At 33.2% G+C, this 15,331-nt stretch overlaps 1 protein-coding gene across 7 annotated transcripts in view; it reads left to right on the top strand.

Annotated features, from left to right (window-relative positions):
* Window positions 1-15,331, top strand: part of EPHA6 (EPH receptor A6) — an 868,006-nt gene that overhangs the window by 377,567 nt on the left and 475,108 nt on the right. For all 7 annotated transcript variants that reach the window (XM_045501713.1, XM_045501716.1, XM_045501714.1 and 4 more), the window contains one exon: window positions 10,313-10,648. In XM_045501713.1, coding sequence (XP_045357669.1) covers window positions 10,313-10,648 — 336 coding nt within the window. The remainder of the gene's footprint in view (window positions 1-10,312; window positions 10,649-15,331) is intronic.

Raw genomic sequence — 15,331 nt, forward strand, 5'->3', positions numbered from 1 at the left:
TAATTTTAACTATATTAGGATCTCTCAAACAGCCCTACTAACCAGTTATATCAACAACATACTTGCAAGCTTAGGCCTTCTTGATTTTTAAAAACTCCTTATGTCTTGCTTGAACTACAAAATACATAAAAGAAATTGTGAATAAGAAATTTAAAATGAAATATCAAAATGTTTTCTCTGAATTTTTAATCTACTTCATAAACCCTTAACTTTATTTCCCAGGTGACTAATTAATGTATATTCTGTACTTTGAAGGATGAACTGTGGAGGACACTTCTTCATGTCAGATCTTGGTCAATTAGGGCTGCCTTTGAGAGCAGTTGAGAGCACAGGAGACGCAGCTGCCTGCCAAGAAATCTGTTATCAAAATAACTATCTAAGGCTTTTCCAGGCCAGCAGGGAAAAGTACTCACTGAGGTTAAAGACACAAAGGAAAATAAGGAAAATAAGAATTACCAAGAAAGTACTTGTCCAGCAGGAAAGGCAGAGAGCATGAAGGGGTCAAGAGAAATGAAGTGAGGGTCTAATACATGGTTGCATGAAAAGTTAGACAAAATATAATTACACTGTCATAGCATTTTTACTTTGCTGTTTCTCTTGTGTTTAAATCAATAGGATTTTTTAAAAGCTTCCAAACAGATGCTGGAAGATTAACACATTCAGCAAACATTTGTGTTACCCATAGAAAGGTTCAAAACGTAAAATGTAAATCATATATATATATATATATATATATATATATATATAGGTAATTCTAATGGACCATCATTAAGGATTTCTCTGTTTTTTTCGTCTTCTAAATATGAATCAATTATCTTAGGAGTAAACACAGTTTTTTCAAACTTCATTCTTAATATAAAGGCAAACTCCATGGTTTTGTGTCTTTGTATTTGACATACAGTGATGAGGATTGACATGAACTTAACAAAAGTTGAATTTACTTTTGCTATAAGGCTAATATTGTAAAATCGCTTCTTTATTGCTGGAATAATCTGCAACTTTAAAAAGTAATTATCTCTCGGTGTGCCAGGGTGGCTCAGTTGGTTAAGCATCTGACTTCGGCTTAGGTCATGATCTCGCAGTTTGTGAGTTCCAGCCCCGCATCGGGCTCTGTGCTGACAGCTCAGATCCTGGAGCCTGCTTCAGATTCTGTGTGTGTGTGTCTCTCTCTCTGCCCCTCCCCTGCTCACGCTCCCTCTCTCTTGAAAATAAATAAACATTAAAATTTTTTTTAAAGTAATTATCTCTCATTCTTATTTTGAGTAGAACAAGTAGTGTGTTGAGATGCAACAGGTGTTCTTCATTTGTGCTGCCCAACTCATGTCCCCTACTTCTGGGTGGGTACAGGATTTCGCACCCAGGGACCCCCACTGTGCTTGCTTTCTCTTTATTTTTCCCATATCTTTCAATTTTCTTCTTCTCTCTTTCCTAAGCATGTTTTGCATGGAGAAAACGATTCTGGTTCCTTGCTTTTCCACCTCACAAGTAAAATACAAAAGTGCAACTAATTGTTCAGGTGGCTCATTGTAAGCACAATGTAGGAACCACAATCTGCAGACACTAGAATGGGAGAAGTTACAAAGGTGGATTTTCTTACTTCTAGAAGGCTATGTTATATTCTTGTCTTACTGTAGAAAATAGCTCTAATTCACTCAATGTATTGCAATGGTATATTTTTAAAATTAAAATGATCCTTACATTATGGAATAAAAACCTGTATGCAATGAATCCCAGTTTCCCCAATACTGATCACTGATGTAGTGTATCTTTTGAGCTTCATAGAGTTTCCTAAATGAAGATACTTTAATCTTTATTTCTGTGGAGGTTCTTTTACCAAATCACCTGGGAGAGGTTCCTCTATAGAAAGAGATATTAAGTGGTCATTCTGCTGATGCTGGAGAATTGAGTTACCACTTGCTCTCAGGCCTCTAACAGTTGGAATCCAGAAAATATTGTACCATTCAGTATCATCTACTTGTACACAACAAACCAGTTACCAAGAAGCATCCATAATTGGAAAAGGAGCATTCATTATTATCTTCACAGTGTTATGCATTTTGAGAAAGGTTATTAATTTGCTTTAATCTATTCATTTATTGTTTTATCTTCCCTCCCAAGTTATGACTGTACTTAGTCTTTTCATATTTCTCTTTTCTATTTCTAAGGAGTGTTTAATTAAAAATAATTGACTCAAACACAGAAAAGGCTACATGTAGGTGTGCATAATTTTTTTTATGGTATTAGGGAACTGGATGCTATTTTACTCAGAAGACATAAAGCCAGCCTTCTCATTATTTCATTTGTATTTTAGTGTGCTTTTATCATACATGTGGTTTTGCCATTTAACTCTTGACCTGTACAGCAATAATACATTTCTGTGATTCATACAATTAGTTATTTTATGGGTTTCCTTTTTTGTTTTTCTGAATAAGAGTGGCCGATAACCATTTCTTTTTCCCAGGTAAAATTATATCTGTGCTCTATAGCATAGAAATTTGGGGCCACAAGTGTTTACTTTTCAAATTCTTAAGTGTTTTAAGGAATTTAAAAGTTCTTAACAAATTTAAAATTTGAGAAGTTGTAAGTTCCTTCCCAATGGATAGAGAGACGGGTGACTGCCCTTTTTGTTTATGGGTCTTGACTGCCCTTTTTGTTTATGGGTCTTTGTTAGTTAATCTCAGTTACTGTAACATAGTCCTTTCCTTCCACTTCTTTATTTTCAAGTTATATGAGTCTATCCTTCACCAGTAACACCAGGATCTTGGAAAGATCATAACCTCAAACTTCCTATTCTCCAATATTTGTCAAAATTTGCACTATTTGAAAAATAATTATTGGAGGATTGCATAATGCCATGCATTCTATTTGTCCCCTTAGTAAAAGCACATGCTGCCTTTGGATCAGGCTGGACCAGGATAAACTTGTGCACAGTAATACAAATATTTCAGTGCAATATGTACCCTTGTTAAGTGTTAGTCACATCTTCTATAAATGGTGATGAATAACTACCTTTTGGGTTTATTGTGAGATGAATGAAATCATGTGAAGTAAGAAGTACACATCTTAGAACAAAATGAGTGCTCAAGATGCTGGCTATATTTTAAAAATTCATACCTATAAAAGTATAAAAGTGCTCATTTCTGCCTCAGGACCAATAGGAAAATGCCACAAGTGGGTAACACCTAAATTGGAAACTGAAGGATGAGTAGGAATCTTCCACAGAACAAAGGACATAAAGGAACAGCATGTACAAAAGCATTGACATGCAGCAAAAGGGAGCAAGAGACGTGGTTATGAAGACACGTGGTGACAAGGCTGAGAGGTTTAGCTTTTATTCTGGAAGTGAGTGGTATTTGGCCAATAAGATTTTTGTCATTTGTTTCCTTTAATTGTGACTTTTAGAAGTAATGGAGAATCTAAAAAGAATTATCTAAGTCACCATTCACAGTACTATGAAAATGTTAATGGATAGCAAGTCTTTTTTTCTCTCTTTTTGTTAAGTTTATTTATTTTGAGAGAGAGAGAGAGAGAGAGAGAGAGAGAGAGAATGTGCATGGGAGAGGGGCAGAGAGAGAAGGAGAGAGAGAGAATCCTAAGCAGACTCCACACTCAGCACAGAGCCTGATGCAGGGCTTGATCCCATGACTGTGAGATCATGACCTGAACCGAAATCAAGAGTCAACTGTTCAGCCAACTGACCTACCCAGGTGCCTCAATGGATAGCAAGTGTTAATTTGGAACGTCGATTTCGTTACTGAAGTAGGTGCAGACATATTGAAGAAAATGAAAATATGTGAAATACAAAGAATTTGAAGTGTATCGCTGCTGTATTTTGAGCAATATTTATCTTAAAATTTTAATTTTCAATTGCTCTTCTGTATATAAAATTGTTTTAAAATGCTTTAAGATCGGGGCACCTGGGTGGCTCAGTCAGTTGAGCATGTGGCTTCGGCTCAGGTCATGATCTCACAGTTTGTGGATTCGAGCCCCGCATCAGGCTCTGTGCTGGCAGCTTAGAGCCTGGAGCCTGCTTCGAATTCTGTGTCTCCCTCTCTCTTCTCCTCCCCTGCTCATGCTCTCTCTCTCTCCTTCAAAAATAAATAAAAACATTTTAAAAATGCTATAAGATAACATTATTCAAGAACCTGCCATCAGAATGCAATAGATTTCTAATTTGTATGTTTTGAAAATTTGTATTTGGCAATACTCTCTAAGCAAAGCACTATAAGATACTTTTAATATCACATGTGTTTTTTTTACCTATAGGATGAATACATGTAGTAGAGTTAAAAAAAATCTAAATATAAAAAGACCTAGGGATCATCCTACCATTAGTACACTGTATGACCTTGACATAATTATAGTACTTTCCTGGGCCTTATTGCTTTATCTGACTAAATTGATTTATCTTCCCTCCAATGAAGTTGAAGCTCCATGTTTGTGATTCCTTACCATTTATTTCCAAATATACAAACATTTTGTGAACAAAACATAGAGCACAAAGTGGCTTAGAGTAGGAAAATACAGAATTCTGTTTACAGATACACTTATTAAATACATTTTTCAAAGATCATATAGGAAGGACATTAGATTAATAATATGGCTATAGATAAAAGTTAAAGTTAAGAGCAATAATTCAAAGAGTAAGATGGCTTTTAGAGTTTTAAATTATGTCCATATGCAAATCTGGCAACCTATATTGTAGTACATTATTAAAATACAGAAATGTACTTTTTCATATGAACTATTCCTATGTGTTTATCTTTCTTTAGTATATTTTACAGTTTACTCATTTGCAAAATTATTTACCTAGACATCTCTAGATGGTTCAATATATTTTTTAAATGTTCTTTTTGGCATAGATTAACATAGAACAATTTTTCTCTCCTTTGTAAACTCATAGATATAAAGAAATTCCCATTTGTTAGGTGACTGTACTATTATATGCATTTTTTTTTATGTTTATTTATGGTACAGAGAGAGAGAGAGAGAGAGAGAGAGAGACAGAGTGTGAGCAGGTGAGGGGCAGAGAGAGAAGGAGACATAGAATCCCAAGCAGGCTCCAAAATCTGAGCTGTCAGCACAGAGCCTAATGAGGGGCTCGAACTCATGGACCACAAGATCATGACCTGAGCTGAAGTCAGATGCTCAACCGACTGAGCCACCTAGGTGCCCCTATTTTACTTTTTATTCAAATTCTAGTTAGTTAACATACAGTGTAATATTAGTTTCAATAGTAGAATTTTGTACACGTACAATACCTGGTGCTCATCACAGCAAGTGCCCTCCTTAATATCCATTTAACCCATCCTCCCACCCCACCCCCCAGAAACCCTCAGCTTGTTCTCTATAGTTAAGAGTCTGTTTTATGATTTTTCTGTCTCTTTTTTCCCCCAGTCATCTGTTTTGTTTCCTAAATTCCACATATGAGTGAAATCATATATTTGTCTTTCTCTGACTGACTTATTTCACTTAGCATAATATGCTCTAGCTCCATCCTAATCATTGCAAATTGCAAGATTTTATTCTTTTTGATGGCTGAGTAATATTTCATTGTGTATGTGTGAGTATATACATGTGATATATATATTTATTATATCTATATCTATCTATATCTATCTATGTATTTATATATATATGTGTGTGTGTATATATGTATATATATATGTATGTATATAAATATATATGTATGTATATATGTATGTATATAAATATATATATGTGTATATGTGTATATATATATATATATATATATATATATATATATATATCCATGCATTCAACAGTCAGTGGACATTTGGGCTCTTTCCAGAATTTGGCTAGTGTTGATACTCCTGCTATAAACATTGGGGTGCATGTGTCCCTTTGAATCAGTATTTTTGTATCCTTTGGATAAATGCCTAGTAGTGCAGTTTCTGGTTTGTAAGGTAGTTCTATTTTTAAATTTTTGAGGAACCTCCATATTAAATTATAGAGTAGCTGCACCAGTTTGCATTCCCACCAATATAATGTAAGAGGGTTGGTTCCCTTTTTCCACATCCTTGCCAACATTTACTTCCTGTGTTAATTTTAGCCATTCTAACAGGTGTGAGGTGACATTTCATTGTAGTTTTGGTTTGTATTTCCCTGATGATGAGTGATATTGAGCATGTTCTCATGTATCTGTTAGCCATTGAACGTCTTCTTTGGAAAAGTGTCTATTCATGTCTTCTTCCCATTTCTTCACTGGATTATTTGTTTTTTGGGTGTTGAGTTTGATGAATTCTTTATAGATTTTGGATAGTAACCTTTTATCATATATGTCATTTGAAAATATCTTCCCCCATTCCACAGGTTGCTTCTTAGTTTTATTGATTGTTTCCTTCACTGTGTAGGAGCTTTTTATCTTGATGGAGTCCCATTAGTCCCCTTTGCTTTTGTTTTCCTTGCCTCTGGAGACATATACTACTATATTCATGATAGTCATAAAATTAACAAACACATTTAAATTATTGCCAAGGAGTAACTTAACTCATAAAATATAGTTTAGTAAACAATAGCCTTCCATAACTTGATACTCTCAGTTATTTGGATCAAATTTTCATTGTTCTTAAGGTTAGAAAATGCATCTGCAAACACAACTAGCTGTATCATAGATGAATAATTAGTCTTGAGTCAATTTGAAAAAGATCCATGTTTATCTGTGAGTTACTGTATTTCTACAATTATAATCACGGTGTCTAAATCTATAGCAATTGATGTAGTAACTGAAATATGATCCTTAAGTTTGCTGTCCTTCAGTGTCAGCCTTTAAGAGTGTTCTGCAGAATGCTAGTATTCCTGTAGATGCTTCTTGGAAAATAAGGTTCTATGAATAAATGTTTAGAAATGTTGGATTCAACAAAGCAAAGCAAATTGTATTATTTTTCGTTTCAGTATCAGTCTACCAGAGGAGTCTTAATTTGAGAACTAAGCTCATTTTTTGTGTGACATCTCATGGGGCTAGAAATATTGAAAGGATATATTTTGGGAAATACAGTTCTATTTTTAAATTTTTTTACATAAAATGAAATAAAACAAAAATCATAGCCCACCTGGCCTTTGCTACTGAGAGGAAGATGAGGGCTGTAGACTCAGATGCTTTTCTGGGAATAGACCGTGTTGCCACCCGGCTGTTTCATAAGTTGCTATTAAAATAACATTCCTTTATTCTTTAAACGTGTCGCAGGGGAACGCAAACTGAAGCAAAAGATTAAAAGTATACTTGCTAGATACACTAGTAGAAGTAAAATTGTAGTTTTATTGTAAGGTTTAATGTACGATGGACTTGAAAAACAGCTAGTTGCAAATCAGAATAATTGTCCTTTTCTTATGAAGTCAGTCTGGAGGGTGAAGTCTCTTCTTCTATGTGAATTACTTGTTTCCTTTAAAGAAAAAAAATCAACATAAGGAAATCCCTGAGAGTTTTCTATACAGATGTCTCCAAAAGGGTTGTTGCACCAGGTTTTTTTTTCCAATGTCACATAATCTTTGTATAATTTATAAATGATAACAAAGCAATCAGGCCACATTCATAAAAGCCCAGTGACAGATAATTTGCTTGAATCTGAGGATTAGAATTAATTGTCTCTCTTTGTTCCAAGTTTTAAATCTTAGTAAATGATTCACTGCATGTCATTACAGCTTAATATTTGCATGAAATCACAGTTTAGCTGGCATAATTTAACAGCAATTAAAAAGCTATTTAATCGTCATGCAAATTGGTATGAGGGCCCTTGAGTAAGAAGGGTGTCTGCCTTTTTTTAAAAGTATCTCCAGGCGGACAGTTATATACTTGCAGACACCCATAACATAATTGATAACATTCTTCCTATTCATGAAAATATAAGTGAATAATAATTCATGTTTTCCATTATAAATAAGAGAAAAGAGCAACAATATGAATATGTCATTCTGTAGGAAGACCTTTTTATGATAATGATAATGAATCTTTATCTCCCAGGCCTAAGTCTAGGTTGGAGGCAAAAAGCAACATGTGTCCCTTTGCTGTAGTTTGTAATGCCTTCCATATTTTACTTTCTGAAGGCAGACGTTTCTGCAACTTTCTGGAACATGAAATGGCATAAAGCAAAGTATGCAGAAACCTTTTAGAAAAGCTAACCACCCCATTTCTAGGTCAGACTTTAGGTGATATACAAACGGATGGCTGAGGCCCCTACCCATCAGGTTGCTTTAATCAGGATCCAACAAAAAGAAAAAGGAAAATATAAAATAACAATTCTTAATATCTCAAATCCAATACATAGTCATGCACATTTATAAGTAATGTTATGCTACTGTAACACTGTATGACAGATCTTACTAATAAGTTCCCTATGCTTATTAAGACTATTCCCTACACTGCAACCAGAATGTTTTTTTTAAAACACATTACCTCCATATGTTAAATCTGTAAGTCTGTTTCTGTTGTACATAGAAAAATGTCCAGACTCATTCTAATGACCCTAGAAGTTTTGTGTTATCCAACCCTTCCTTCTTCCCCTAAACTCACTTCTTGGGTCTCCTGGGTGTCTCAGTCAGTTAAGCATGTGATTTTGCCTCAGATCATGATCTTATGGTTCATGAGTTCAAGCCCCACGTCAGGCTGTCTGCTGTCAGCACAGAGCCTGCTTTGGATCCTCTATCCCTTCTCCCTCTGCCCCTCCCCCACTGGTTCTCTCTCCCTCTTAAAAACATACACACACACAAAAACAAACAAAAAGCAAAACCAAAAGTAAACTTAAAAAAAAAAAACCCTCACTTCTTGCTTTTTCCTTTTGCGTTCTAGCCACAGTGATTATCTTCCAGTTCCATGACTATTTTAAGATCTTTCTTGACTAAAGAACCTTCTACCCTTAGTATTCTCACTCTTCTGACATCTTCCTCACTAAGTCCATGAGGCTTTCTCAGAATGTTTCTCCAGATTAGTTCTCGTGATAATGTGTATTTCAGTTCCTTTCCTTTTGATTTTGCAATTGCACTTATTATAATTTGAATTTTATTATTGTTTATGTGTGTGTTTATCTGCCATTCAACTAAAATGTAAATAACAAAATCGGAATTATGTCTATTACATTCACACTGTAAGTCCAAGATCTAGCAGAGTGTCTGGGACACATAGTAGTCACTTGAAAATATTTATTTCATGAGTAATGACTGTATCTTGAAATCCAAAAGGAGCCTATCCCAAAACTTTAATCTCTTCCTGTGGAAAGAATGTTGTAGATAATTCCCTCCCATAATCTAAGCAAATTTTCTAGATAGCATAAATTTGAGGAATTGTTTTAGATTTCCTTGAAGCTAATTTTTTTTCTAAAGAATGGCAGGAATGTTATTTCATTAGTTACTTATTCAATGAATTATTTTTAAAGTATTTATAAAAAGCATAGTCTCTTAGATAAAGGATTCTGTATTATTTCACATATAGTGTGGTGCCTGACACTGAACAGACCATTGGTTAATGTTTGTACAATGAATAATACCAAACTGAGGTTTGAAGTACTCACATAAGTGTAAAAGTTTATTGACACAATTTTAAGAAAAGACTGGAGTAGTTAAAGGATATGAAGTACTCTATGCAGTGTGATCCATATGGAAAAATAGAGAGAAAAGAGTCTAATCACCATTTCTTATGTATACCCTCCTTTATCCCATCCATATAATACTTTTATTCCATGAAATTGGCAAGGCCTTAGTAAAAGCCTTTCTGCTGCTTCCAACTTCTATTTCTCTTCCTCTTCTTCCAAACTCTCTGTCTACCTAAAACCTATATATTTTTTTTCTCAACCTACAAGAAATAGACCGTTAGGGATTGTCAAAGGTGATAAATGGGAGTTTTATCTATATACCGAGTATAGTATGAAGACTGAAAGACTGAAGACAGTATGTTTTGTATATGTATGTTATTATTTTTCAAACTTTGAAAATGGTGATATAATTATTAAGACGTAATTAAAATCATCACATAATTTAAATAATGTTTGCTTATTATATATTTCAGTAAACAAATTTTCAAACTTTAATTACCATATATTTTGGAGATCTTTGGCTTTGATATTAAATACTCATATTCATATATCAAAAAGTTAAGATATAGACCATCTTCACCCCTAAGATTCCTTTCTTTACTAGACTTAATCAGATGTTTTTCACCATATTTCTTTATGGTTCCCATTAGAAGAAAGAGCTCAAACTAATATAAAAGACAAATGTTTGTTTATTGAGTTTTCAAGGTAGCACCTTCTCATTCATTGTCCTACACATGTACATTTGTTTTTTAATTGCTTTTCTCTAGGGCCACCTTCAGCTCCTAGGAATGTGGCTTTTAACATCAATGAAACAGCCCTTATTTTGGAATGGAGCCCACCAAGTGACACAGGAGGGAGAAAAGATCTCACATACAGTGTAATCTGTAAGAAATGTGGCTTAGATACCAGCCAGTGTGAGGACTGTGGTGGAGGACTCCGCTTCATCCCAAGACATTCTGGCCTCATCAACAATTCCGTGATAGTTCTTGACTTTGTGTCTCACGTGAATTACACCTTTGAAATAGAAGCCATGAATGGAGTTTCTGAGTTGAGTTTTTCTCCCAAGCCATTCACAGCTATTACAGTGACCACGGATCAAGATGGTAAGTTCCACTGCTGTTCTCTCTAAACAAACCCATAATTCCTTTTCGATGCATAATATCCCTGGTGGAATTATATTCACTGAGGTGCTGTTGTATACTCTATATGCCAAAGAAGTGATTTTCTGGTTGTTGTTCTTACTGCTTCCTAAGGTCCAGAAAAATATTTTTTTATTAGTAAGGTTATTTAGTAACTTATTAGTAAGGTTAATTAGATATAAGGCTTCTCTCTAATGTTTATGCATTGCTTTTGATATAATCCTATACAAATACATCTTAATGAGCAAGTCCATATTAACTTACCAACAAACATCAGATAAAAAAAAATGTTGCTAAGTGAATTGAAATTTAGTTATTCCACTTATGGTGCCATTTCTTTTCCATATCAAATAAAGCAAATAGTAAGAATTAATATTAATTATAATGCATATCTATGTTGTAAAAACATCACAGCTAACATGTTTAACTATTATCCACTCTGAAAAGAGCAAAAAAAAAAAAAAATATCCAGAAATGAATCCAAATGCTGTTTTTAGGTGCCATTTGTAAAAAGTAGTTACATTGTATTTTTTAAAAATCCAATTGCTTTCAGTTAAATGCCCCCATCATAACACTATAGATTTTTACTGCAACATAGTTAGGCAGGAATACCCCTATGATTTTTATAAGTGTGTATTTTCTTTAACTCTCTCATAAACATGATTTATTGCAGTACATGACAGAGTAAAAGCATCAGAGATTTTAAAAACTCCCTTTGAAAAGCATTCATAAATTATGTGGACACACAAAGAATTGTCTCATAGCAGAAAGTATTATTATATATGAGCATATATATATGAGACAATTTGTAAAGAAAGATAAAACTATTCTTACACATTGTATTTGTTGGCTAGCTCTGCTTTAACAAATGCCATAGACTATGTGGCTTAAACAACAGAAATTTATTTTCTTATAGTAGTAGAGTTTAGAAGTCCAAGAATAAGGTGTCAGCAAGGTTGATTTCATTCTGAAGCCTGTCTTCATTTTACCTTCATTACTACTTTGAAGGCCCTATCTCCAAATACAGTTACGTTCTGAGGTACTGAGGTTAGAATTTCAACATATGAATTTTGGACATGGGGGCACATTAAAGGCAGCAGATGGTGATATTTAAAATAGAAGTATATTGAAAGTGTTGAAATACTACTCAGCAACAAAAAGGAACAAATTATTGATACACATAGCTTAGATGAACTTTAAGCCAATCTCAAAAGGATGCATACTGTGTGATTCACTTATATAACATTCTTCAAATAACATAATTATAGACATGAGGAATAGATAAGTGGTAGCCAGAACTGGGATTTGAGAGAGAGGGATATGGCTATCAAGAGCAGGAGAGAGCTTTGATGATAATACAGTTACATATCTTTTGTGGTGGTAGTTACATTAAGCTACATATATGATAAGTTCATAGAGCTACATACACACAACATGCCCAGTGGATTTTACCAATGTCATTTTTCTGCGTTTGAATTTGTACCGTAGTTATGCAAATAGTTAATACTGAGGAGGCCGAGTAAAGGGTGTATGAGACTTCACTATACATATTTTTATGAAACTATAATTATTGTAAAACAAAAGTTAAAAAAAATTTCTAAACCTGTAAAATGCACAGAAAGAAAACTTTAACATTTTACTAAGAACATTGTAGATGAATGTGACTTTTATTTAAAGTATTACACATAAATTCCCATTGTCAATAATCTTCAGAAATGCATCTAATAAATAAAGCAAAGCCAAATAGTGCCGTACAATCATCATCTTTGTATTTACCATGCAACTTTCCCCTTCATTTAGCAAATAGTTACACACCATAGAATTTGCTTTATGGCTTTTAAAATGGAATTCCTATTTCCTCTTTTTTTTTCCCTTCTTTCCCATAGTATCAAAAATCTTGTCAAAGTATCTTCAGGATAAAACAGATTAGGGTCTTCTGTTCCTTTCAGCATTAGCAGATTACTTCTAAGGCCTTTTGGCTGTAGCTGGGTCAAAAAATACAACTCAGAACAATCATTCTTAACTATAGGGTATATATAATTAAGTTGAGGGATAAAGACAGTGCATCACTTTAAATAAAATATATATGTAACTGTGTTTACAAATTTTCAAACATATTATATTCAGCAGCCTTTAATTCTAGGGTTAGAAGAGTTACTTAGTCTACTCTTCCACTTAGCAGAAAGACAGAATATAATTGTTTCTCACTTTTAAAATGATAGAATTCATTAAAACTATATTTCTGTGAGGACAGAAGGTTAATTAGGCACAAAGCAAAATATAGTATCCATATGTTGAGATGATACATTCTGGAAGGATAATATTATTAAATAGTCCTCCTCAATTAATTTTTCTTTGTTGAAGAGTATTAAGAATTAATTATTGATAATTTAATTTAACTGTATTTTAGATATAAATAATAAGAAAAATAAAAATGTATTTAAATTTTATTTGAAAAGTACATAAAGGACCCAAACTGAGCTAAAATACACAAAATATTTAATAAAATATTATGACCAGCAGGAACAAGATAATTCTCACCACATTTATTCAACATAGTACTAGAAGTCCTAGACAGAGCAATCAGACAATAAAAAGAAATAAAAGGAAACAAACCTCAAGAGATTCTTAATGATAGAGAACAAACTGAGGGTTGATGGAGGGAGGTGGGTGGGGGACAGGCTACATGGGTGAGGGGTATTTAGGAGGGCACTTGTTGTGATAAGCACTGGGTGTTGTAGGTAAATAACAAATCACTGAATGCTACTCCTAAAGCCATTATTGCACTGTATGTTAACTATTTAAAAATTTAAGTTAAAGAAAGAAAACAGCTTACATGAAGAAAATTAATTAATTGTTTCATTTTAAAAAGAACAAAAGAAATTGTGATTATATATATATATATTATATAATATATTATATATATTATATATTATATATTATTAATAATAATTATTATATATATATATTATTCAGGCATAAAAAGGGATAACATCTTGCCTTTTGCAACAACATGGATGGACCTTGAGGGCATTATGCTAGGTGAAGTAAGTCAGAGAAAGACAAATACTACATGATCTCAAATGTGGAATATAAAAAACAACAAAACAACAAAACATGAGATCATAGATACAGAAAATAGATTGATGGTTGCCAGAGGCAGAGGGTGAAGAGTAGGAAGAATAGGTAAAGGGAGTCAAAACTTCCATTTATAAAATAAATGTCATGGAGATATAATGTACAACATGGTGACTATAGTTAATAATATTGTGTTGCATATTGGAAAATTGCTGAGAGTATGTCTTAAAAGTTCTCATCACAAGAAAAGAAATTCTGTAACTATATGTGAAGATGATGTTACCTAGATATCGTGGTGATCATTTCATAATATATACAGTTATATAATCATTATGTTGTATTGCTGAAACTAATAAAATGCATGTCAGTTATGCCTCAATAAAAAGTACAAAAAATAAAGACCTAAAGATTAAAAAAAAAGAAATAAAAGGCATCTAAATCAGTAAAGAAGTTAAGATTTTCACTATTTGCACATGACATGACACTATATATATATATATATATATATATATATATATATAAAACCCAAAAGACTCCACCAAGAAACTATTAGAATTGATAAATGAATGCAGTAAAGTCACAGGATACAAAGCAATGTACAGAAATCTGTTACATTTATACACTAATACTGAGTCAGCAGAAGGAGAAATCAAGGAATCAATCCTATTTACAATTGCACCAAAAATCATTTTATACCTAGGAATAAACCTAACCAGAGTGGAAAGACCTGTACTCTGAAAACTGTAAAACACAGATGAAAGAAATTAAAGGCAACAAAAAAAAAAAAAAAAGGAAAGATATTCCATGGTCATGGGTTGGAAGAACAAATGTTAAAATGTCTACACCACCCAAAGCAGTCTACACATTTAATGCAATCCCTATCAAAATATTAACAGCATTTTTCACAGATCTAGAACAACCAATCCTGTAATTCATATGCAACCACAAAAGACCCCAAATAGCCAAACCAACCTTGAAAAAGAAAAGCAAAGATGAAGGCATCATAACAAAACTGTAGTGATCAAAACAGTTTGGCAATGGCATGAAAACAGACACATAGATCAATGGAACAGAATAGAAAACCCAGAAATGGACCCACAAACATATGGCCAACTAATCTTCAACAAAGCAGGAAAGAATATCCAATGGGAAAAAGACAATCTCTTCAACAAATGGTATTGAGAAAACTGGACAACATTCAAAAGAATGAAACTGGACCACTTTCTTACACCATATAAAAAAATAAACTCAAAATGGATACAATGTAAGAACTGAAACCACAAAAATCCTAGAAGAGAACACAGGCAGTAACCTCTTTGACTTTGGCCATAGCAACTTTTTTCTAGATTTGTCTCCTGAGGTAAGGGAAACAAAAGAAAAAATAAACTATTGGAACTGCATCAAAATAAGAAGCTTCTGCGCAGTAAAAGAAACAATCAACAAAACTAAAGGCAACCTAAGGAATGCAAGAAGGTATTTACAAATGATATAGCTGATAAAGGGTTAGTATCCAAAATATATAAAGAACTTATAAAACTCAATACCCTAAAATAAATAATCCAATTAAAA

This window comes from Leopardus geoffroyi, chromosome C2, assembly GCF_018350155.1.
Source record: "Leopardus geoffroyi isolate Oge1 chromosome C2, O.geoffroyi_Oge1_pat1.0, whole genome shotgun sequence".
Lineage (NCBI taxonomy): Eukaryota > Metazoa > Chordata > Mammalia > Carnivora > Felidae > Leopardus > Leopardus geoffroyi.